The sequence below is a fragment of the Notolepis coatsorum genome (genome assembly GCF_963971535.1).
Source record: "Notolepis coatsorum genome assembly, chromosome: 1".
Lineage (NCBI taxonomy): Eukaryota > Metazoa > Chordata > Actinopteri > Aulopiformes > Paralepididae > Notolepis > Notolepis coatsorum.
The window spans coordinates 81235389-81262722 of NC_140165.1; the positions used below are offsets into that span (position 1 = coordinate 81235389).

General features: G+C 45.1%; 1 protein-coding gene across 2 annotated transcripts in view; it reads right to left on the minus strand.

Moving 5' to 3' along the window:
* LOC311243994 (mitochondrial ribonuclease P catalytic subunit-like) overlaps positions 1-27334 on the minus strand; it is a 92132-nt gene that overhangs the window by 17453 nt on the left and 47345 nt on the right. For both annotated transcript variants that reach the window (XM_084333403.1, XM_084333402.1), the window contains exons 6-11: positions 15561-15868; positions 11891-11938; positions 11177-11309; positions 9995-10099; positions 9608-9744; positions 8189-8387 (exon numbers count right to left, since the gene is read on the minus strand). In XM_084333403.1, coding sequence (XP_084189529.1) covers positions 8189-8387; positions 9608-9744; positions 9995-10099; positions 11177-11309; positions 11891-11938; positions 15561-15868 — 930 coding nt within the window. The remainder of the gene's footprint in view (positions 1-8188; positions 8388-9607; positions 9745-9994; positions 10100-11176; positions 11310-11890; positions 11939-15560; positions 15869-27334) is intronic.

Sequence of the window (27334 nt, forward strand, 5' to 3'; positions counted from 1 at the left end):
TGTTCGGCCTATTTATGAATAGTTTTCAAATAAACGCTAGATTATTGATAGTATATGTGTTCGCATGCACGCTCGTGGCGCGCGCTGAAAATCGTTTCTCCTATTTCCTGACGGCGCGCACAGTCAAACAGCGATATCACATAATCACATAAAAGCTTATATCCGTGGGGCGGAGCTGAGCGATCATGGAGTAGACGTGTTTTCACATGAGCTCCCTTCTACCGTGCTGAATATACGTTTCTCCCCATTAGTCTTTATTTTATTTTTATTTGTTTTTTATCTGTTTGCTAGGTCGTCGTGTTTAGTATACATTCATCAACTTTTTTCGACTTTCTACGATGGCGGGGGTGGAAACCAGAGCCATGAAAGAGTTAGGCACGACACCGACACCGCCGAGCATGGCCGTACCGTCTCCCGCTGTCGGGGAGTTAAGCGAAGCTGTGCTCTTGGTCATGACCAAGCTACACGCAGAATCTGAGACACGCATCGCTGAAGCACAGAAGAAAGTACACGCAGACTCTGAGGCACGCATCGCTGAAGCACAGAAGCAAGTGCTGGCGGATTTCTGTATCAGCCTCCGTCGTGAGATATCAGAAGAAATACGGCTGGCGGTAGTCCCGCTGACAGAAAAGATGGAGACGATTCACGCTGCCTCATCGGCTAATGCTAACGAACTAGCCATGCTAACGACGGAGGTATCATCACAATGTGAGAAGATGGCGGGTCTTGAATCCGCCCTGCTGGCTAGGCAGGCTGAAGTCAACAAACTACAGTCGGCGATGGAGGAGATGCAGTCCCGGGATAGACGCCACAACGTCAGGATTGTTGGAGTACCGGAGACCAGCGGTGAAGGCCGTCTCTCTGAGACCATGCCCGAACTGCTGCAGAAGATACTAGGGACGGACGTCCTCCCCTCGCCTCCTATCTGTGAGTCGGCTTACAGAGCGGGCAGGTTTTCTCCCGGCGTGAACAAAGAACCGAGGCCCATCATAGTCAAGCTGAACAGACTCCAACAGAGAGAAATCATCATGCGGTCGGCTCGTACCAGAAGGGGTACTCTGAGGTTTGGCGATCACAAAGTGGCCATTTTCGAGGACTTTACACCGGAGGTTCAAGCTCAGAGAGCCGAGTACAAGGTGGTCCTGACTAAGCTATGGAGACTAGGCCTGAGGCCCACGTTATTCGCTCCCGCGAAACTATCTGTGTTGGAGAAGGTCGGTGGTCAGCGTTTGTTTTGGTCGTTGGCTAAAGCGAAGGAATATCTCGCGAAGACACCCGAGTCTGTTGCTTGATATCTATGGAGGGTGAGTGACTTGGCGGTTTGGGCCTATATACATTGATTAGGTCGACTATTCACAAACACTTGCTGTCATGCCCAGACATGCTAACTGTCCTCTGCCCATCCAACTAGCGGGGCTTCCCAATGACTTCTGTTACTTGCTAAAGCTGACCTCATGGTCGTACTTGTGTATCGCCTCTTTGGAAGCTAACGAGCTAGCTGAACAATGTACATAGTAGGCTAACGTGCTATCCGGATTCGTCACTAGCTTACGCGCTAGCCTCGGGCTAGCCAGCGGGCTTCGACTATGGTCTGCGCTGAGACATTCGTTAATGGTTACGTATTTTGGTTGCTGTTGCTGTTCAAAGGGACATTGGTTTGCACAGTTCAAGAGTGACCGAGTCCCTAACTAACTTCTGGTATGCTTTTTATTTTTATATCCAGGTTGTTTTGAGCTTTGGTGATCCAAAGTAGATACCAAGGTCGGTTGAATATGCATAAACAATATTTGATAACAGGTTGGGTCGGGTATGGCTTGCACTTAATGGCTATATGGTTATATGGCTTGCACTCGAGCCATTACCCTCTCTTCCTTTCTTTTTTCTTTCCTACTGTCGCTGTTTTTATGTCATCTATATGCGCGATTTAAATGTGATCCGGTTCTACCTTGGACTAACTACTGACAAGCCTTAATTTTGTTTTGAATTTTCCGTGAGGCACTTATGCTATAACGTTGATACATTAATATGCAGACTCCAGGGTAGATGGTTACAGGTTGATGCTGAGTAATTATATAATAATTAGTGTCGCTGTTTTAAGGGCAATTGAATGAGCAATTAACCTGTGACCCGAACCTGCCTTGGACTATCGGCTGGGATGCTTTAATTTAATTTTGTATTGAATTTTCCTATATGTTTTAATGGCATTTGAATGAGCAATTTAAATGTGATTCGATCCTATCTTGGACTAACTGCTCCGACCGATATCTTTATTGAAACAATGTATGATGACAGGTGGTGTCAGGTGTTGCCTATTACCATCCCCGGATTGATTAATGAATGATTGTGTTTAATTCTAATCTTACATAGGTTGGGTCATTTCAGCCGTTGTGCCTGATCAGAGGGACGGCTAAAGGGGTGCACTTTGACCATAACCCCTTTTTTTTTCCCTTCCTCCTTTTTTTTTGTCATTGTTTAATTGACACTGTTCACACAATTTTGCACAATTAACCTGTGACCCGAACCTGCCTTAGACTATCGGCTGGGATGCTTTAATTTAATTTTGTATTGAATTTTCCTATACCTTTTTGGGCTATAACAATGTGATGTTGAAGCGCAGATCCCGAAATAGAGGGCTGCAGGTTGATGCGGAGTTATTATTTAATGATGGCTATTTTTACCATTATGGTTTTCTCATGTTGGGGCCAGGGCTCAGGTGGTTTTCGACCGATATCTTTATTGAATTTTATTTTATTATTATTTGTGTTTATTGGACTAGTGGGGGTTTACTCAGGGGTTTATCTAGAGGGGGGTGGGAGTGGGGAGCGTCTTATTGATCCATGTCTCTAGTGGGAAGTGATAGGAAGATGACCATCCTCAGTGGGTGGGGCATAGGGTGGGGATTGGAGAGTGGGTATAGAGGAACTTATAGTAGGACGGGTGGGTTAGGGTTTAGAGTAGAAGGAGGGGGGGTTGTAGCTGGGGTGGTATTTTTATGTGTTCTATGTACTGTTGTCTTATATATGTGTAAGTGTTCCTCCTCTGAACTCCTGGGATTGACCGTCCGGGCCCGCCGGGATCGGCACCTCTGTACTCAGCCTGGCTGCACGGGTATGTTCTCTACGCACTTATACAAGCTCGACCATGGCTAAATTGAATATTTTAATTTGGAACGCAGGAGGGCTTAACGCCCCACACAAGCGTGCCAGTGTCCTTTGGCTATTGAAGAGGAGAAATATTGACCTTGCTCTCCTTAGTGAGACGCATTTAATGGTAGGTGACGTGTCAAGACTGGCAAATCGGCAATATCACGTTATCTCCGCATCCTCAGCCGATGATAAGACGAAAGGAGTAGTCATAGTTACAAGACGTAACCTTGATATCAAAATCTTGGATGTATGGTCGGACACGGAGGGAAGGATTACTATAGCAAAAGTTGAATTTTTGCATAGGAAGATGGCTATAATAGCATTGTATGCTCCTAACACATTTGATTCAGCGTTCTATAATACAATCACGAAGAATATGTTGGAACTTAATGGATACGCTCTCATTGTGGGTGGCGATTTTAATGCGTGCTGGGATGCGGAGATGGATAGGTCTGGGCCCTCTGAAACGAGCGACCAGAAACGGGCCTCTAAGGCCCTCAGGATGTGGGCCAAAGACACGGGGCTCTCAGACCTCTGGCGCTTATGCAACCCCACCCTCAGAGATTACTCTCACCTGTCAGCCAGACACAAAAGCTTCTCTCGAATTGACTATGCATTCGCGTCCCCTAATATGTTTGATAGTTTCGATGTCTCATTGGTTCCCTTGGCTCTCTCAGACCACAAGGGGATTTTCCTTACGGCAACCTTTGGCAGGCTCTCCGCAAGAGCTCCCAGATGGCGTTTTAATTCGACCTTGCTAAAGAACGATGACTTCTGTTCTGAGTTCAGGAGTAAACTAGCTGAATTTTTGCAGATCAACGTTGGCACAGTAGAAGACCCTAGGGTCCTGTGGAACGCATTGAAAGGATTCATCAGGGGTCATGTCACACTATTTGCCTCCAATTTGCGAAAATCCCGGTCAAAAAAGCTAGAAGGACTGGAATCATTATATGCGGACCTATACGCATCCTTGCAAACTGACTATAATGAACGACTAAACACACAACGTAAGATAGTCAAAAAAGAAATAAACTCCATACTTAAACAACAGTCTGAGTTTTTGATACACAGGACAAGACAAAATTACTATTTTCACGGCTCCAGACCTAGCCATCTATTGGCAATGAAAATACGATCAAATGATCATTTCTCAGATATCCCCTCGATTAGGACGAGCCAGGGTGCAGTCACTACTGATTCGAAAAAGATCAATGACACTTTTAAAGAGTTTTACTCACAGTTATATAGCTCAGAGGGTAATCTGGATGACTCTAGATTTGAATCGTTCATTGGCGGGCTTGAGATACCCCACATTTCTGAGGAAGAGGCCAAGGAACTGGGGAGACCGATTACTCTCGCAGAATTGAGGGAGACTATTGTTGAAATGCAGAGGGGTAAGGCGCCAGGCTGGGATGGTATTCCACCCGAAGTGTATTTAGCTTTCTGGGACCAACTGGGTCCATTGATGCTCGATATGATCAATTACGCTATCGAACAAGGGGAGTTCTCAAGAGATGTCAATATGGCGTTGATTTCTTTACTTCTCAAAAAGGACAAAGATCCCAATGATTGTGGTAGCTATAGACCCTTGAGTCTTCTCGGGGCCGATTTAAAGGTGTTTGCCAAGGTGCTGGCCCGTCGCCTGCAGAGATTTATGTCTGTATTGGTACACTGCGATCAAACTGGTTTTATCCCGGGGCGTCTGGCTGCAGATAATCTTAGGAGGCTGTTGCATGTAATCGATAACAGTAAAGACAATACAACTCCATCCACAGTTCTGTCTTTGGATGCCATGAAGGCGTTTGACAGACTTGAGTGGTCATATCTGTGGAAGGTACTTGAGGTCATGGGTCTTGGAAAGAGTTTTATTCATATGATTAAAGTCCTGTATGCCTCGCCGTCTGCGATGATACTGACAGGCAAAAACTGTTCCACACTCTTTCCAGTCTCCAGATCTTCTAGACAGGGTTGCCCTCTGAGCCCGGGACTGTTCGCGCTTTCCCTCGAACCTTTGGCCCAATTTATTAGGCAATCGGAGGACATCGTCCCCATAATGGTCAACAATACTCCACACAAAATTGCTCTCTATGCGGATGACCTGCTGATTTTCATGGACGACCCCTCCCGGTCGGCCACAAAATTATTGAGGATAATCGACGACTTTGGTAAATTGTCAGGTTTTAAGATTAACTGGAACAAATCAGCCTGCCTACCTCTTAATGAACTGGCCAAGGCGGTACGACTACCAGCTGATATCCCCATAGTAGAACATTTCAAATACCTGGGCATAGAGATATTCCCCACGCTGAACCAAACTACTAAGTACAACTTCACGGGTACTTATGATAAAATACGCCAGGATCTAGACAGGTGGTCGTCCCTTCCTAACTCCTTACAAGCCCGGGCTTCCATAATCAAAATGAACATCCTGCCTAGGATAAATTTTATTAGCTCAATGCTCCCCCTGCCCCCTCCAATAGACCACTGGCGCAAGGTACAATCGATGGTATCTAAGTTTGTCTGGAATAACAAACGCCCGAGAATCAAAAGGGCTACTACTCAACGTAGGAAACAAGATGGGGGCCTCGCAATCCCTGATTTTAAACTGTATTTCTGGTCCTTTTCACTGAGACCTTTGATGTGCTGGCTAGACCCTGTAGAGGCTGTATCGTGGCGCTCCTTAGAAGCGGCGGCGGTGTCTCCGCTAAGATTACAGGATGTAGTGTACTCCACTGTCTCTATTGCGAAATGCCGGCTGAGGTATGGACCGATCATAACTCACGTGATCCAAACGTGGCGTAATGTACAGAGGTCGTGTGGGGTTAAATGCCCTTGGCACCTGGACTCTCCAATTTTTAATAACCAGCAATTACTTGTTGGACACAAGCCGGTTAATATTCCTCAATGGCAAAGGAGGGGAGTGCATACTCTGGAGGATATTTATGATAAGAACGGCCTCCGTGCGTTTCAGGACTTAAGAGAATTTTATGATCTACCCGGCGAGTCCTTCTTTCTTTACCTTCAACTAAGGTCAGCACTGAGGGCGCATGGCGTACCGTGGGCTCAAGCCTTGCACCCACACCCCTTCCTCAGGCTCATAGTGGACAGGACGACATCCAGAGGGTTTGTCTCCGACTTTTATACGCTCTTAATTCAATCCACGTATAAAAATTTATCATTGGATACAATCTGGCGTGTGGATATACCGGAGTTGGACCCCGAGTTTGACTGGGATGATGTTTGGGCAAATGTGGCATTATCTTCCCGCAACCCCAATCACCAGCAAATTAATTTTAATTATATTCATAGGACCTATCTTACACCTAGGAAGCTATTTGCTATGGGACTGATAACCGACTCTCGGTGCACTTTGTGCTCTCAAAAGGCCACTGGCACTTATATGCATATGTATTGGGATTGCCCACCAGTGGCCCGCTTCTGGAGGTCAATAACGGACAAACTTTCAGATCTGTGTGGCTTAACTATCCCATTCACAGCTGTTACGCTACTCCTGAACGATATAACGACACTACCCGCGTCCGTACAACTGAAAAGGGTTGTCCTAGCGGGCGTCACAGCAGCGAAGAAGCTAATAGCAATGAGATGGAAGGAGCCTGAGAAGCTTACAATGATTAACTGGTCCCTAACTCTATTGGATGTGATTTATCTTGAGATATCCACGGCCCGGGTGATCGGGGTAGGGCAGGCTGGAATTGACCTGTGGTTCGCAGCAGCTGAGAAGGTAAAGACCGCAGTGTGCGGCTGAGCGGGGTTGGGGCGCTTGATCGGGGGGGTCCGGCGGTCTCTGGGGAGGGGGAGGAGGAAATGTCTTGTCTGTCTTGGTTTTTGTCTTGTCCTTCTTAACTTTGACTGGGGGGATTTTAGGGGGGGTTGGTATTTAGCTATTCTGCGCTATATGTCAACTCACATGCCATCTCCCCAAGAGACTAATATTGACAGACTGATTGACCTGTCAACCAACTTGGAGGAAGAATTTCTTTCTTCTTACACTTTACCTTCTGCAAGTTTGGCAGTCTTGAACATGTGTAAGGGACCTAGGCTATCTACAGTAAATCTGCGGCAACACTCTCATAAACAATCTTTTAAGTCACTCCACTTTGTAAAGGTGGGGAAAGGTTGCCATGTTTTGAAGACCCTTTTTGTTATTGAAGTAGCCATCTATATTTGATAGGTTGGACGCTGTTTCTTTTTCTTTTTGTCTTATAATTTATTATTCTGTATTATTATTGTTTGTTATTCTCCTGTGAAGTTATGTTTTTTGTTACTGTGGTTATTGTGTTGTCCTGTTTCATGTAATTAATAATAAAAAAATTTGATCAAAAAAAAAAAAGCTTATATCCGTGAAAACGTGTCTGATTATCCTTAGACTTGTAACATAAATTCCTTACCCGAGATCAGATGGTATCCAAATGGATTATTCCAATTCCCGATCGCCATTCGAAAAAATCGCTCCTTTTAGTGATCCACTGTGTATACAGTAAAACACATATTCCCCGCGGCTCCGAGAGTCCAGCATGAAGCTGGTAGATGCCGGCTGCGTGAGTGAGAAGTAAAATGTGTAGTGCAGGTTTTTTTTTCTCATTCATTTTCATTGAGTTCAATCCAAAAGGGTGAATTACCACCTGGGAGACGATAGGGGACGCTTTTTTCACATCTGAGCGCCTGAGGTAGCTGAATTTCCAACGGTAGACTTGGTTGATGAAATATGTCGCGAAAAAAAAAACAGAATTCTCGTGAGTGGGCATTCAACCCGCGGGGGGTAAACCCGAGAAATCTCGGGGGCGTGGCATGCAAAGTGTTAAACACTGCATGTCCATCTGTCAGAGCCCCGCCCACCACCATCTCACCTGCGTGTCCATCTGTCAGAGCCCCGCCCACCTGTCAGAGCCCCGCCCACCACCATCTGTCAGAGCCCCACCCACCACCATCTCACCTGTGCGTCCATCTGTCAGAGCCCCGCCCACCACCATCTGTCAGAGCCCCGCCCACCACCATCAGAGCCCCGCCCCCTACCCTCTCACCTTCAAGAACACGGTGCATCCATCTTTCTGCTCTATGCCGACCACCATGTGATGTCCTCTCTGCCACTTGAAGAACAGCTGTCTGAGTGACCCTGCAGGAAGACAGGCCTTGTGGTCCCTCATCATGTCACGACTCACAAAACAACACCGACCGCCAGAGTTCAACGAGGCATAGAGCAGGAAGGGGTCATCCTCCGACCTGAGGGGGGGGGGGGAGAGAGAGAGAGACACAGAGAGAGGAGAGAGAGAGAGAGAGGGAGACAGAGAGAGAAAGAGAGGGAGAGGGAGAGAGAAAGAGAGGGAGAGAGAGAAAGAGGGGGAGAGAGAGAGAGAGTAAAATAACATTATGACTTAATAAATAGAATGACTTGATGGGAGAACAGAAGCAATAGTAATACAGTACTTTTCGGACTATAAGCCGCGGCTTTTTTCCCCATTTTTCGACCCTGCGGCTTATATAACGGTGCGGCTTATATGTGGACCAAACCCGAAAATATAGCTTTTTTTTACTGCATTGAAATGTTATTTATCTGTTCCCTTATTTGCTAAACTTAATACAACTTGTAAATGAGTTAATTCTTGTTATTTGTCCGACAGTATTGTGACAATCCCCTCTGTGCACGAACCCTTACATATGGTAATTAAACATTAAAACACCTGCGGCTTATAGTCCAGTGCGGCTTATATATGTACACATCATTCAATTTAGCTGCTGCGGCTTATAGTCAGGTGCGGCTTATAGTGCGAAAAGTACGGTAATATAACTCACACGTCCTCTGTGTAGAAGCAGTGAGCTCGCTGCTGTATCAGAGTCATAATAATAATAATAATAATATAACTCGCACGTCCTCGGTGTAGAAGCAGTGAGCTCGCTGCTGTATCAGAGTCATAATAATAATAATAATAATATAAGTATATAACACACGTCCTCGGTGTAGAAGCAGTGAGCTCGCTGCTGTATCAGAGTCATAATAATAATAATAATAATAATAATAATAATAATAAATAATATAACTCACACGTCCTCGATGTAGAAGCAGTTAGGTTGCTGCTGTATCAGAGTCATAATAATAATAATAATAATAATAATATAACTCACACGTCCTCGGTGAAGAAGCAGTGAGCTCACTGCTGTATCAGAGTCATAATAATAATAATAATATAACTCACGTCCTCGGTGTAGAAGCCGTGAGCTCTCTGCTGTATCAGTCATAATAATAATAATAATAATAATAATAATAATAATAATATAACTCACACGTCCTCTGTGTAGAAGCAGTGAGCTCGCTGCTGTATCAGTCATAATAATAATAATAATATAACTCACACGTCCTCGGTGTAGAAGCAGTGAGCTCGCTGCTGTATCAGAGTCATAATAATAATAATAATAATAATAATAATAATAATAATATAACTCACACGTCCTCGGTGTAGAAGCAGTGAGCTTGCTGCTGTATCAGAGTCATGTCTCGTCTGTTCCACTTCAACATGTGTTTCTTGCCCAGAACTAATACATTCAGACCCTGGCGCTTCAACTGAGAGACCACCGTTAACAGCTGAGAGAGACAAACACACCGACATATGACTTTTTAATCCTTTATATGACAATCCCCTCTCAACACGATGCATCAAATGAGTTACTAGCGTGGTAGGGGGATATCCATTTGACATATTTAGACATGATTTAGCATCATTATTTACTTGGAGACGCTAGTGGCAAACAAAGAGGAATTCGTGAAGGGGACAACAGATATTCTCTCTCTCTCTAGGGAGGGATAGGGAATGTATTTATTTGAGTGTACTCACGATTTCAGACTTCCTGCCTCTGTTGATGTAGCCGATGTTCAGACCGTCTATGACCACGTCAAACGCAGGCCGTTTTTTCACAAACACCATGAACCTCTCCAACTCCTAGATAAGAGGGAGAGAGAGAGAGCATAAAATGTTTTGACATCTGTATCACACATTTTCGTCGTGTGCTAGCCTAGCAGCTTTCTGGTCCTCCATATTTGAGCTCTACTCAGAGCTAGCTTGCAGGTCGGATACTTGCACCATGTTCTCTCTCGGGGGATTCTGATCTACCAAAAGCACAGCTGAACTGTATTAATAATAATAATAATAATAATAATAATAATAATAATAATAATAATAATAATAATAATAATAATAATAATAATAATAATAATAATAATAATACATCCAGTTTATATAGCGCTTTTCCAGGTGCTCAAAGACGCTTTACAGAGGCGACAAAACGATGGCAAAACAAAAACAGAACAAAATAATACATGACAAAATAAAATAAAACTGACAGAATTAAAGGTCAAATGCAAGATTGAAAAGGTGGGTTTTGAGGGCTGATGTAAAAGATGTCAGGGTGTTTGCATCATGTATTGCCATTTGCTTACTCCTCCCTTCTAGCAAGGCGTCTCATTCTTTTGAACTGGAAAAACGATCGTCCTCCCTCATTTGGCAGGTGGATTTGTGATGTTATGTATTGTTTAAAAGTGGCAAAGAAAAAATACACATTGCAGGGATCAAGTGGAAGGTTTGATGTGGTGCGGCAGCCCTTTATTTCTCAGGTGGAACGGTTGACTATGTCTCTCACCTCCTGAGATAATGACTCTGTATTGTATTGTAACGGTTTTGTATTGAAGTGCTCTGTGAACTGTTTTTATGTTTTCTTGGTTTTGTTTTGTGCGTGTGCTTATGTTTGATACGTCTGTAATGTCTACTGTAACATCTAAAACACATTGACTAAAAAAATATATATAAAAAACATAATCTTACATTGTAAAAATACTGTTAATTGTTTGACATACATGCAAATAAAGCACCTTTGAATTGAATAGAGAGAGAGAGAGGAGAAGGAATGGAGAGAGAGAGGAGAAGGAATGGAGAGAGAGAGAGAGAGAGAGAGAGAGAGAAGGAATGGAGAGACAGAGAGATAGAGAGAGCCTGTCTGTGTGTATGTGTGAGTGTGTGTACCTCAGGTGTCGTCTTATTGAAGACGTCTCTTCCTTGTATAACATCAGTCATGAATTTCTTCTTCAGCTGTTCATATTCTACTGATGTGAGCTGGATAGACTCCAGCTCTGAACTGCAACACGCACACACACCTCTATACACACACACACACACACACACACACACACACACACACACACACACACACACACACATATTAGACAAAACACAAACACACACACATACACAGAAGATAAACACATCCACACACACATACAGATACAGTATGAGATAAACACACATGAGATAAACACAGACACACGCACACATACATACACATATGAAACAAACACACAAGACATATCAACTCTAGGGGTGTAACGATGCATCAATTAATCGAAATGCATAGATTCTAATGTGTTAGAATCGATGCATCGATTTGAATATGTTAGAATCTAAATCTTATTATAATTTTTGTTTATGTTTTTTGTGTGTGTATTGTTTTTATTGACCTATAGTCCATTCATGCTGAGTGAATCAGTTCCCCCAGCCACATTTGTGTATTCAAAATTTTTTGGGGAATTAACTGATAGAAAATTAATGGAATCGAATCGAATCGTGGTCAAATGAAGAGATTTCATGATGCATTGAATCGTTGCCTGAATAATCGTAATCGAATCATTGTGAGGTCAAATCGTTACACCCCTAATCAACACACACATGCATTCATATTACTTAGAGTTGATGTTGGTCCAACTGCCTTTCCAGTTTTGCCCTGGGAGACTAGAGAGAGAGAGAGAGAAAGAGAAAGAGAAAGAGAAAGAAAGAGAGAGAGAGAGAGAGAGAGAGAGAGAGAGAGAGAGAGAGAGAGAGAGAGAGAGAGAGAGATTATATATATATATATGTAGCCAAGAGTAAAGACTCTAACCCTGTCAAAACAGCAGTCAAAGTGTATATTTTCAGCACTACGTTTGTTTACCAATGGTTTTAAGTGTTATTAGTGAAATGAGTTATAGAAATCTCAGGGCATCGAGTCGGGAAAAAGCCGAGGTTTGACGCAAGGATTTGGCACAACCTAACTTGAGTGTAGTCTTTTGAGAGAAGAGACCCAGGGCTTTCGAATAAAAAAAACTACACTTCCCAGCTCACACCAGCCCCTGTCAATCATCTGACTTCTTTTTAAATTTTTTTCCCTCTTTCATTTTGGGATCATATCTCACGGCGGGAACAAACCTGAACGTTATTGCCATAAATTAGGACGCAGTTAGTTTCTCTACCTTTCTGTGAACGTCTAGTAAAAAAAACGGCGTTGCAATCTGATGGAAAATGGTGGAGAAATTTACATTATAAAAAAGTAACTGTACTTACAGTAGATTTCATTCACGGTTTTTGCTGCACGCCTGGTGATACTAAATCCAGATTGAACTCTGCCATTGGAAAGGGGAGATTTGGCCCGATCCATAGATGTGCGACTTGGCCATAATAAGGTCATTTATAGGCCTGATATTCTATATTCTATAATCATATTTCAAATTGCATGTGTCCGGATGGCAGAATTCAGTACTGTATCTACAAAACATTGTTTAATCATCTTCCCTTTATTCATTTGCTTAGATCTTTTGTACACGTGATCTTAACACTTTTCCCGCCAATCACGTGTTTCAAGTTCATATTTCATATTTTCGTCATGGTATTCATATTTCACTCACGGAGCCTTGTCATATGCTGCGGGAGCCATCACAACTCTGCAACGCTTCAATACTGCCACCTGGTGGCTGATCGGCGAGTTGCAACCGGAAATGGATCTCTTGTGATCCCGGTGCGTCTGCCTATTCCGTCCGGCCACTCGTTTATCGTCGCGGGATTCAATACACACACCATGGATATGGATCCGTTGCCATAACTCAATAATCCACATGATTTGGGCGTATATTAGTATTATACAAACCGGAACTGGATCGCATCGATCCACATCACATAACTGGGATCTGTTTGCTCCACTCTCATCGCCCAACGGTACGAGGAGACTGACGTGAGTTTCATTTATTTATTCATGTATTTTCGATACAAACTGATTTGATCTATATATCACCCATACTACATAAATCATTTAACGTCGGTCACAGAATTATAAACGACCCCCCCCCCCTCCGTTCACCCGCGGATGATCAGTCATAACGTTTAGGACCATGTACAGTTGACATTTTTTATATAACGTTGATCGGTATCAAACGGCATTTGATAATCTAATATATGAATTTATGTCTATATCTCACGTTCTAGGAAATACTGCAGAAAACGATAAAAACATATTTATACTCCAGATGGTATTTTCGTATGAATGTGTGAATGAAAAAGTAAAACGTTCCTACATCCTGAACGATAGCTAATCGATGTTGAATGGGCCATAGTAATGTCAATTTAGCAATACAATTTAAAAAGTTATAGCCCTGCAAAGAAGGTGAACATCTCCATAGACTTACAGTACTGGCAGAGAATGGTTTAGGATGATCAAAGTGGTGGCAGAGAATGTGTTAAGAAGGTGCTGAACAAGCTCAGTGGCAATTTTTCATGTCTGGTCATTTTTTGTGTTATTCACCGTCAAAGATGCAAAGAAAAATCATAATTTATATTCTCCTTTGTTTCATCACAATTTACGCAAGCCTAGTAACAGACACAATATTTCTGACACTGGGAATACATTCCCTGAGATCCATAGATGTCCCTAGAATCAGATACCAAAAACATGCAAATGGACCTTGTAGAAGTGGAGCAATCTTCCATTTACTTAGGTATGTATTTTTAGGCGGATTTCAGAAAATAGGGCTAGTTTAAGTCTTGTGGAGTATTTGAATTCTTATGGAGTATTTTAAGTCTTGTGGAGTATTTTAAGTCTCGTGGAGTATTTGAAGTCTCGTGGAGTATTTTGAAGTCTTATGGAGTATTTTGAAGTCTTATGGAGTATTTGAAGTCTTATGGAGTATTTGAAGTCTCGTGGAGTATTTTGGAGTATTTCAAGTCTCGTGGAGTATTTGAAGTCTTATGTAAATGGTAAATGGCTGCATTTATATAACAGCTTTTATCCAAAGCGCTTTACAATTTGTTCCTCACATTTGACCCGTTCACTCACACATTCACACATCGACGGCGGAGGCGACCAAGCAAGGTGCTCAAGGACACTTCAACACGCTGCCCGGGAGGAGCAGGAATCGAACCGGGAACCTCCGGATTACCAGACGACTGCTCTACATCCTGAGCCACTGTTGTCCCCACTGTAGTATTTGTAGTCTTGTGGAGTATTTTAAAAACAGTTAGCTTAGCCTTATCTAAAAGATAAAAACAGTTAGCTTAGCGTTATCTAAAATTTTAAAACGGCGGTTTGTGCATTTCCAAATTGTGCGAACAACATGCCGCCTCCTTGGCGTAGCGTTCATAGACATGCCGTTCCATGAGCGGAGAGACCTGCTGCAGATAGAGTGGATGTAATGTAATTATTACAAATGGTAACCGACTGTTTTGACTGACAATCCGCATTACATGCGTTCTAAAAATGTATTTACCTAAACAATTACTTGAGCCCATCCCTACTTTGAACACAAAACGAATTAAAGTTAGTAAGTCTCTGGTAATGGTGAGAAGAAGTCATAATTATACCGGTATGGTCCTTTGAATATTATCCCACCCAGCCATCAGGGTCTCTAAGGCCTGGGTATTATTCAGCTATCGTACCTCTGGAACCAGGTCTGGATGGTGCTAGCTAGGGCGTGTTCAGCTGTCGTAACTCTGGAACCAGGTCTGGATGGTGCTAGCTAGGGCGTGTTCAGCTGTCGTACTAGGTATGTTCGATATTGGCTTTTTTAACCGATATCCGATATGTAAAAAAGAAACGATACCGATATTTTCTGATATTACATTTGAACCCTTTCACTGCCACACGACAGAAGGTTAACCTTTTACTATCACACAACCGACGGCATCCGCGGAGCTAATGATGCTAATGATGGAGCATCGCCGTCGGTTGTGTGATAGTAAAGGGCTAACCTTCTGTATTGTTGTCACAGTGAAAGGGTTAACCGGCTGTCGTGTGGCAGTGAAAGGGTTAATGCCAATATCGGCCGATAATATCGGACATCCCTATGTCGTACCTCTGGAACCAGGTCTGGATGGTGCTAGCTAGGGCGTGTTCAGCTATCGTACCTCTGGAACCAGGTCTGGATGGCGCTAGCTAGGGCGTATTCAGCTATTGTACCTCTGGAACCAGATCTGGATGGCGCTAGCTAGGGCGTATTCAGCTATCGTACCTCTGGAACCAGGTCTGAATGGTGCTAGCTAGGGCGTGTTCAGCTATCGTACCTCTGGAACCAGGTCTGGATGGCGCTAGCTAGGGCATGTTCAGCTATCGTACCTCTGGAACCAGGTCTGGATGGCGCTAGCTAGGGCCTGCTGAGGATACAGCTGGTTCTCTCTCATGTACAGCAGGACACCGAACAGTCTGTCCTGGTACTCGGACCGGGACATGCTCTCTCTCTCCTCCTCCTCCGTCCATCCCTCCTTCCACACTCCTCCTCTGAACAGGGCTTCCCAGGTGTCTTGGCGAGGGCACAATCCCTTCTCGATGACCTCATCATAAAGCGCCCATGCCGCTCTGGCGTCCCCGTGGAGTATCGCCCCGGCGATGATGTGGCCGTAGTTCTGGGTGGTGGGGGTGGTGGCCTAGTGGATCAAAAACAGGTTCAGATACTGTAATAATAATGATTCACTTCAACCATACAGATACTGTAGTGATAATGATTCACTTTAACCAGATACTGTAATAATAATGATTCACTTTAACCAGATACTGTAGTAATAATGATTCACTTTAACCAGATACTGTAATAATAATTCACTTTAACCAGATACTGTAATAATGATTCACTTTAACCAGATACTGTAATAATCATTCACTTTAACCAGATACTGTAATCATAATGATTCACTTTAACCAGATACTGTAATAATAATGATTCACTTTACCAGATACTGTAGTAATAATGATTCACTTTAACCAGATACTGTAATAATAATTCACTTTAACCAGATACTGTAGTGATAATGATTCACTTTAACCAGATACTGTAATCATAATGATTCACTTTAACCAGATACTGTAATCATAATGATTCACTTTAACCAGATACTGTAATAATAATGATTCACTTGACCCAGATACTGTAATAATAATGATTCACTTTAACCAGATACTGTAGTGATAATGATTCACTTTAACCAGATACTGTAGTAATAATGATTCACTTTAACCAGATACTGTAGTAATAATGATTCACTTTAACCAGATACTGTAATAATAATGATTCACTTTAACCAGATACTGTAGTAATAATGATTCACTTTAACCAGATACTGTAATAATAATGATTCACTTTAACCAGATACTGTATTAATAATGATTAATTTTAACCAGATACTGTAATAATAATGATTCACTTTAACCAGATACTGTAATAATAATTCACTTTAACCAGATACTGTAGTAATAATGATTCACTTTAACCAGATACTGTAGTAATAATGATTCACTTTAACCAGATACTTAAGTGTTCCTTTAATGGATGCCTTCAGCCTCCTAGAAGCCAGTCACCTGGACTCTTATTATTATTACTTGTATTATGCACATCGTTGCGGGCGAGACCCCCCGCATTTCACTGTATACCTGTATGCCGTGACAAATAAAACTCTTGTATCTTGTATAACCTCTTAAGCTCGATGGGCCGAGATTTATTTCACGTCAAATAGATCAATACTGTCCGTATTAAGTGAGTTTAAGGCTGAGACTAGGGCTGGGCAATATGGCCAAAAATGATATCACGATAACGATATCGATAACAATATCATATCACTCGATATTCGATATTATCGATATTGTTATAAGTATAAAAAAGAACGGCGTTACTAACGGCGTTAGTTTTTTCAGTAACGAGTAATCTACTCTTCCAATCTTAATAGCGCCGTTACCATTACTGCCAAAAAATGCGGCACGTTACCGTCTATGATTGAAGCTTTTTTTTTTTTTTTTTTAGAAGGATCTCTGCGCCGAGAGGCAATACCGTCCTTCTCAGCCAACCTCAGCGCGCGATTGGCTGAGGTTGAGTAAAATGTCATGGTAAGCCAATCAAAGGTAGAGGTGGGCGGGTGCCTCCAGAGTCTGACACAGAGACAGCACAAGCGACTCAGTCGGCGTGAGACCGTGGTCCGTGTACGTTTTGATAGTTTGTTTGGCGGCCAAATAATCCAAAACTAATCCAACGAACAGCACGAGCGAGCAGTCAATGACAGACCGCGGGTCCAGGAGCGTTTTTTGTTCACTCTTGTGTTAGTTGTGTGTTGCACTGCAGTAGTGGAGGCTCTACTCTGCTGACATAGTGCTGCACTTCCTGGTTTAATAGCACAGTCTTCAGGTGCTCAGAGTCAGAGATATATTATATTATATATCTGTATGTCATGCATGTCTTAAATGTCATGATTAGATTTGTTTAGATGATTAGATTAGATTCTTATATCTGTATGTTGTGTATGTCATAAATGTCATAAATTGAAAATGGGGGACCCTGATGTAAACAAGACAAAAGTCTTTCTCTGGTCTGCATCCCCTTAACAATTGTGTGTATTGACTGTGCGAGCCATCAGGAACTAAGATAATCGATTTTCAGCTTGCGGCACCAGCTCTGTATATGTGTACCATACGTACACATATACAATCAATAATCTAGCGTTTATTTGAAAACTATTCATAAATAGGCAGACAAATGACAACGTTCTAGAATATTACAGTACAGGACGTTTATCACAGAATCTTTTTTCCCCCTTGAAAACGAGGGGTTTTCAAAATGCTATAAAACGGAAATGAACCGATAAAAAAACAATCCGCTTCGACAATGTTGACTGGAAAATGAGTCATTGATAAGCGACGGGCAGATTAGACACATAGCCATAATTTAAAACATAGATTAGGCGATATTAACGTTAACATTGAAGTGGATGGTGGGCATTCAAGCACTAAATGTTAACAAGCTTAATTTAATGTTGCCCAGTTGTGGCCTGTTGAGGGACAATACATGATATCAAAAGTTCCAAAACATCTATTGTATTTGTATGATCCACTATATAAACATAGTAATTATAATATCTACATACATGGCATTTGATTGGAGGCTAGTCTCACTTTGTCCCACAGAAACATTAAAATAGTTTAGATTTGTGTATGTTGTTTATGTAATATTTTTTACTTGAAAGTAACGCAATAGTTACTTTCTGAAGTAACTAGTTACTTTTATAATTTGTAACTGAGTAAGTAATTTAGTTACTTTTTGGAAGAAGTAACTAGTAACTGTAACTAGTTACTTTTTAAAAGTAACTTGCCCAACACTGCACTCCAGTTCTCAGGCTGCAGCTGGTTTGAAAGTGAAAGTAAACAGGCTTCTCTGCTGGCTGTGGCTCCAGGGGAGTTGAACAGTTCTGGCTCTGCTAGTTTCTTTTCTATCTTTTGGCGCTTTTTTGGTGGACAAACCACCGCACAAGTGCACTGTGACTCGTGAATGGAGACTAGCTCTGCTAGCACACATAGCCTACTGTGTACAGACGGTTTCAAACTGTATTTTAAATTAGAAAGCAAACAAAATAAATGGACAAGAGAAAAATAAATCTCAATTTGGTCAGTATTGCCATTTGGACAAGCAAAGCCATTACTTTAAGTTGCAGGCAAGAAAGACAAGTCTGTCCACTGTCTCTGGTTTTAAAACTGCCCTGTTGCAGGTCACAAAAATATATATAATAATAATAATTTTTTTATTCGATATTGTAGTGCCCGGAGGAAAGAGGAATAAACGGAGGTAACGTAATGTTTGTTTAATGTACAAAGCCACGTCAGTAAACAAGAACACAAGCACATGAATCGCCAGCACAGTAATGAATGAATAACAGCCAGTGCAACCGCAATAGATGTCCCCTCTGGCCGCGGTGCCAGATCATTAGTTCCCTCCCACTACACAACATAGTCAGAAGATGAACACGAACCAATACTGTAGTCACTACACCAGCCCCCCCAGTGTTCACCTCAATATACGAAATCCTCACGGTGAGGAGGGCGTATGGCCCGGCCCCTACGACTGTAGGTAAAGTCAGGAGGTGCGGGAGGGGGTGTGACAGCGTCCGTCACATCCTCCTGCCGAGCAGGATGTGGGTCAGTGACCAGACGCTCACGAGCGGCGGGGGGTCCGAGGGGTCGCAGGGGGGAATGGCCCCGGCGTGGCAGGGGAGGCAGGACCGGGGGACGGCCCCTGCGCGGCGGCAGGGCCAAGTCCAGGGGCAGTTCAAGGTCCAAGTGTGCCGGCTTGAGGCGATCCACGGAAACACACTCAGGCCTACCCCCCACGTCGACCACAAAGTTCTTGGCCCTGGCCTCGATGACGCGGAAGGGTCTGTCGTAAGGAGGGCGTAGCGGAGTCCTGTGGCCATCGTGACGGATGAACACGAACCTCGCCGAGTGCAGCTCCGGGGGCATCCTCGACGTAGGGACCCCATGCTGCGTAGTCGGGACCGGGACGAAAGTCCTGGCGCTGTCCAGCAGCGAGGCGCGCTGAGCAGCGGCAGACCAGGGCTCTGTCGACCTGGGAATAAAGTCACCGGGGACCCGTAGCGGTTGTCCAAAAACCAGCTCGGCCGACGACGACTGGAGGTCCTCCTTTGGCGCCGTCCTGAGCCCCAGCATGACCCACGGGAGCTTGTCCAGCCAGTCGCCGTCCGTGAGGCTGGCTCGAAGGGCGGCCTTCATGGAGCGATGAAAACGCTCGCAGAGCCCATTTGCCTGCGGATGGTAGGCGGTCGTACGGTGGAGCTTGACCCCCAGACTCCCCGCCACCGCCGCCCACAGTTCCGAAGTGAACTGTGAGCCACGGTCAGAGGAGAGATCAGCCGGGGTGCCGTAGCGGGAGACCCACACCGAGATGAATGCCCGGGCCAGGTCGGGGGCCGTCGTTGAGGAGAGCGGGACCGCCTCCGGCCAGCGAGTCGTCCTGTCCACCATGGTGAAAAGGTAGTTGTATCCGTGCGAGGGGGGCAGCGGTCCCACCAGGTCCACGTTGACATGGTCGAACCTCCGCTCGGGCACAGAGAACTGTTCCAGGGGGGCCTTGATGTGCCGATGCACCTTGGCGCGCTGGCAGGCGGTGCACGTGTCGACCCAGGCTCTCACATCCCTCTTGAGCCCCTGCCACACAAATTTCTCCGACACCAGTCGCGAGGACGGCTTCCTGCCAGGGTGAGACAAGCTGTGTATGGCCTCGAAGGCAGGGCGCCTCCAGTTGGCGGGGACCACCGGCCGTGGCTGACCCATGGAGACGTCGCACAAGAGCGTAGCCCCCGCGTCACCGAACACTACCTCCTCCAGGCGCAGTCCAGTGTCCGACGACTTGAGAGCTTGGACGGCAGGATCGGCGGCCTGGTCCGCAGCCATGCTGACGTAGTCCAAACCCAGCTGCACCGCACCGACCACCGCTCTGGAGAGACAATCCGCCACCTGGTTGGACTTCCCAGCAACGTGCTGGATGTCCGTGGTGAACTCGGACACGTAGGCGAGCTGGCGCTGCTGGCGGTCGGACCACGGCTCCGCCGCCTTGGACATGGCGTGCGTGAGCGGCTTATGGTCCACGTAGGCCGTAAACTCGCGTCCCTCCAGCAAGAAACGGAAGTGCCTGACAGCAAGCCACAGCCCGAGGAGCTCCCTGTCGAACGTGCTGTACCTCTGTTCCCTGGGCGACAGCTGGCGGCTGAAGAAGGCAAGCGGCTGCCAGGCGTCCCCAACCCACTGCTCGTACACCGCTCCCACAGCAAAATCAGAGGCGTCCGTGGTGAGAGCGGTGGGCGCCGAGGGCGAGGGGTGGGCCAACATGGCCGCACGGGCCAGGGCCTCCTTGGTGTCTTGAAAAGCCTTGACCCGCTCCGCCGTCCAGTCCACCGGCTGCTTCATCGTCTTGCCCTTCTGGGCGTCGTACAGAGGCCGCAGGATGTGAGCGATGTGGCGGAGGAAACGATAATAAAAGGTCACCATCCCGATGAACCCCTTGAGCTCGCTGACTGTGCGGGGGCGCGGAAATGCGGCGACAGCTTCCACCTTCGAGGGGAGGGGGGTCACCCCCTCTGCGGAGACCCGGTGCCCGAGGAAGTCGATGGCGCCCCGCCCGAACTCACACTTCGCCGGGTTGATGATCAGCCCATGCTGGCTGAGCCGTGAGAACAGGGTTCGGAGGTGGGACAGGTGCTCCTCCTCAGTGGCGCTCGCTACGAGGATGTCGTCCAAGTAGACGAAGAGGAATGGCAGGTCCCGGAGCACCGAGTGCATGAGGCATTGGAAGGTCTGCGCCGCGTTCTTCAGGCCGAACGGCATTCGCAAGAACTCGAAAAGCCCAAAGGGCGTGACGACGGCCGTCTTGGGGACGTCCTCGGGGTGCACCGGCACTTGATGGTACCCCCGTACCAGGTCCACTTTTGAGAAGAAGCGATTGCCTGCCAGGTTCGCCGCAAAGTCTTGGACATGCGGGACCGGGTAGCGGTCAGGCTTGGATGCGTCGTTGAGGCGGCGGTAGTCCCCACATGGGCGCCACCCACCGTCTGACTTAGGAACGATGTGCAGGGGAGACGCCCAGGGGCTGTTCGAGCGCCGAACGATGCCCACCTGCTCCATGTGCGCAAACTCCGCCCTGGCGACGGCCAGCTTCTCCGGGTTGAGGCGTCTGGCCCTGGCGTAGAGGGGAGGCCCACTGGTCTCAATGTGGTGCTCCACCCCGTGTTTCACCGTGGGCGCGGAAAAAGTGGGCTTGCCCAGGTCGGGGAACTCAGCGAGCAGCCGAAGGTACTGGTCACTTTCGGCGAGTGTATTGGACCACCCGCCGTAGATGGCCTCCCCCTGCGTACATGCAAAGGAAGCGAAAGTCTGCGAGTTGACCAGGCGCTTGTTCCCCACGTCCACTAGCAGGTTGTGGGCGCACAGAAAATCCGCGCCGAGGGGGAATGTGACAGCCGCAATGACAAAATCCCACGAAAAACATTGTCCTCCGAAGCATACGTCCACCGCCCTTGTGCCGTAAGAGCGGATGGGCGTGCCGTCCGCACCCGCCAACTGCGGACCGCGCCCTTCTTTTGCCACATCCGACCTCTCTGCCGGAATGATGCTCCACTGGGCACCCGTGTCGCAAAGGAAACTGCGACCAGAGGCGGTGTCTCGGATGAAGAGCAGCCTGTTGGTTACGCCAGCGCTCAGGGCCACTACTGAGCGCCGGCCCCGCCGTTTCCCGTAGGTCCGAAGGTGCAGGGTGAGCGGCACCGTCTGGCCTTGGCGCCAAACATGGCATGGAAGAAGCAATGGCCCGCTGCGTTACCGTGCTGACCAGAAGGCCTGGCGTCATCCCTCGCTCTCCTGCGACGGTCCGGTGGCGGGGCGGTCGCGGGAGCGAGCAGGTCGGTGGACCGCTGAGGCATGGCCAAAACTAAACGGTCCGCCTCCCTGGCCAGGGCGCGGGGGCCCACGATGTCGGTGTTGGCCAGTGCCATCCTCACTTGTGCCGGCAGCGTGCGCATGAACAGCTCCGTAAAGAGGATCATGGGGTCTTCTGTCCCCAGCAGATTCAGCATCTTCTCCATGCGGGCAGAAGGTCTCTCGTCTCCCAATTCCGACATAGCAAATAAGCGGCGCACCCTCTCTGCAGCGGACAGTTCAAATGTATCTAGCAGTAGGGTCTTGAGGCGCTCATATTTGTTCGTCGCCGGGGGATCAGACAAAAAACCTACCACTCGAGCTGCGGTGGAGCTGCCCAACACTGCCACTGTGTGGTTGTACCGGTCGTCGTCGTCATCCACGTTGCTCTTGTTGAAGTTTGCCTCCACAATAGCAAACCATGCAGCCGGAGCCGCCTCCCAGAACTCAGGTAGTTTGAGCGTGGGCGTGCGCGCGCCACGCGCTTCCCTGACGGGGGATGGTGATGGCTGCCGATGGCCAGAACGTCTTCCTCGTCCGGACATTTTGAAAGAATGTTCGTTCGCTGATTATTGTACACAATTCGCCGTAACAAAAATCCACGTCGGGGTCACCAGTGTAGTGCCCGGAGGAAAGAGGAATAAACTGAGGTAACGTAATGTTTGTTTAATGTACAAAGCCACGTCAGTAAACAAGAACACAAGCACATGAATCGCCAGCACAGTAATGAATGAATAACAGCCAGTGCAACCGCAATAGATGTCCCCTCTGGCCGCGGTGCCAGATAATTAGTTCCCTCCCACTACACAACATAGTCAGAAGATGAACACGAACCAATACTGTAGTCACTACACCATATCTTTTTTCCGATATATAAATTTTTTTCGATATCGATTATTAAAATATATCGCGATAATTATCGTTATAGTTATATCGCCCAGCCCTAGCTGAGACGATATGCCATTTGGAAGAATAGATAAATCGGGACCAAATTATCGATAAATATCTATATTTGTATTAGTATAAAAAAAGAATTATAAAGAAATATTTGATCTTATCTAAACAATATATGTATGTTTATTTTGCAGCAATTCTTTATCGTTGCCGCCATCTTTAGTGTTACAGATTTCCCCATTCAAAACGACCACAGTGATCCTTCTCATTTTATAGTCGGTGGTCTCTGGATGTGATGGAGGAGTGTGCTGCATATAGGGAGGTGTAGTCTGACGTCACTTTGGACCGCCCGCGAGGTCCACCCCTATAGGGATTAATCATAGGGAAAATGGATTATCAGCTATTGTAACAATTCTGCCTCATGAACATTGAAAAGCTTTCCATTCTTGCACAAAATGAGTTCCCTTCCATTACTAACATTATTGTTTAAGCATTTTTGGTTGAAATAAAAAAAAATACGATTAATTGCGAATATTTTCATGTTGAGCTATAGATAGCTGTGGATGAATACGCACAGAAAGGTACACCGTGCAAATGTTCATGCTTTATTTGTTTTAAACAAGACGATTTAGAAATGGGCAATGGGGAAATACGTTGCAATTTTGCGAGGTGGACCGGTCGGAAACAGCAATGACGTAAACACTACACCTCCCTATTGAATGCACGGTGCAGAGTTGCAATTCAACTGAATTTACATGAAATGGGGATGTTTTAACAAAAACATGCCACAAGACCTAGTATTTTAGTATAGTATAAAGTATTTATTTTTTATAAAAAAAGATTTTTTAATAATAATTACATGTGCAAATATATCGATATGCGACGCCACTTATCACGCAGTTATCGATAATTATCGATATATCGATAAGTTGGCCTCGGCCTTAGTGATGTTGTGGTTCTTTTTCAAATGTAGCCAAGAGTAAAGACCCTAACCCTATCAAAACAGCAGTCAAAGTGTATATATTCAGCACTATGTTTGTTTACCAATGATTTTAAGTGTTATTAGCTAAATATGCGAAAGACAGAAAGCCGTCATGAAATCGTTGTAGTTCTAACAAAGAGGAGACCCAGGGCTTTCGATAGATGTCGACATTTCATAAAACTACACTACCCAGCTCACACCAGCCGCATTCAAAGCTGCAGCCGTTTGACGCGAATACAAAATATTGACGTGAATGTTGTGTTTATATCTCACGGGTCGAACAAACCTCAACGTTACTTCCATAAAATACAACATATTGTTTCTTTACCTTTCTGTCAACGTCTCAATCAAGTAAAAAATTTCGGCTATGGACATTATACAAAAGTAACTGTACTTACAGTAGATTTCATTCACAGTCTTTGCTGTCCTGTGACGGGCGTCTGGTGGTACTAAATCCAGATTGAACTCTGCTATTGGAAAGAGGAGATTTGGGCCGATCCATAGATATGACTTGGACATAATAAGGTAATTTATAGGCCTGATATTCTATATTCATATTTCATATTGCATGTGTCCGGATGGCAAAATTCAGTACTGTATCTACAAAAACCACTGTAAATATTCTGCCCTTTGTTAATTTGCTTAGATATTTTGTACACTTGATGTCAAGAAGGTGCTGAAATAAATTTTTCACTTTTGGTCAATGTTAGCATGGTGTTATTCACCATCAAAGATAGAAAAAAAACTCATAATAATAATTTAAATTTATATTCTCCTTTGGTTCATTACAATTTACTCAAGCATAGTAACAGACAATATTTCTGACATTGGGAATACATTCCCTAGATACCAAGAACACGCAAATGGACCTTGTAGAAGTGGAGCAATCTTACATTTACTTGGGTATAATGTACTTTTAGGCGAAATATGGCTAGGGCTTGACACATTGAGTGCCAGCAGGGGGCGCCAGAATTAGTGCTTGAATGCCAGCCTTTTTGGGCAGATTTTCTGATATTTCATGACTTTCGTGGAGCTATTTCTATATTCTATATTATGGCTATGTGTCTAATACGCCTGTCGCTTATCAATGACTTGCTTGCAGTCAACATGTACGAAATGGATTGTTTTTTTCATCAGTACATTTCCGTTTTATACAGTTTTGAAAAACTGAGGTTTTTGGAAATTTCCAAAAAGAAAAGAAAAAAATTCTGTGATAATCGCCCTTTAGTGGAATACACAAAACATGTTGTAATTTTTCGGCCTATTTATGAATCATTTTCAAATAAACACTAGATTATCGATAGTATATGTGTACTTATGTACGCCAGAGAAGCGGGCTGAAAAAATTATTATCCATTTCCTGGTCAGCGCACACACACACACACACACACACAGGGGACACGTTGTGATCCGCTGTGAAAAAAACTCTGATTACCCCAAGACTGGTAACATAGATTCCTTACCTCACATCAGATGTTCTGCAAAAAGATTATTCCAATTCCTGATCGCCATTCCAAATATCGATCGCGTTTATTGATCCAACGTTAGGTACTCAAAACACATAATCCACGCTGTTCTGAGGGTCGGCGATGACTGCAGTAGTCTCGGGTTACATGCCTGAGAAGTCAAATGTGGATTCCGGAGTTTTCTTTTCTCATCCATTTTCATTGAGTCCAATCCAATGGGTGCATTACCATCCGGGAGACAATAGGGGGCGGTATTTTCCCTGTTCGAGCTCATACAGTCCCAATGGTAATGTGAGGCTAGATTGATGAAACATGAATGGATATCGCTAATTGTGACGACCCCCACTCTACCTGCAAATGGGGAGTCTTCTGACTCAGAGAGCATGGTAGAGTGGGTAGGTCGTTAACCCAATTACCCTCACCTGTGCAGTGCAGAGCTGCCTGCACACTCACAGTATATATGTTTCCCCTGTCTAACCCTTCTGTCTGCTTCTCCCATCTGCTTCTCCCATCTGCTTACCCCATCAAACAGGAAAAGTTGTATCAGCCACCAAGTGAACCAACTTGGGATCCTCTGTCCATTCTGTTATACACATTTCATTGTTCATGTCCTTATGCTTTTGTTTGTTTAGATAGGTTTAAATAATTCTTTGTTAACTTTGTATCACGTGTGTTGACTCCCTTTATATGATAACCTCTGGTTCGTCATATATGGGGGCTCGAGCCGTTTGGAGGACCTTTTGTAGCAATTAGACATTGACTTTGTTTGTAGTTGGGCCTAGTGTGGTTGAATTGGTATTTGTGCTTGATAATTTTTCTAGCATTTGGAGTTTGTAATTTGGCTGGCATTTGTGTTTTGGTTCCTGTTGGGACACTTTGTTTGGGCTCTGTCTGAGTACAGGAGGGCTACTTTGAAAAGTAATTAGGCTACTTGATTGGACTGGTATCTGTGACCTGACGTTTGCAGCTAGTATTTGTATCCTGTTGGCTCCTCTACTCCCTGTACACACATGACTGCGTAGCACAGCGGAACAACAACACCATCATCAAATTTGCTGATGACACAGTAGTGGTGGGCCTGATCTCTGCCAACGACGAAAGGGCCTACCTGGAAGAGGTAGAGAACCTGTCACAGTGGTGTCAGGAGAACTGCCTCTCCCTGAACGTCAGCAAAACAAAAGAGATGATTGTGGACTTCAGGAGGTCGGGGGTCAAGGACTACAGCCCCCTCAGCATCGACGGGGCACCAGTTGAGAGAGTGAACAGTTTCAAGTACCTCGGAGCCCACATATCCGAGGACTTGACATGGA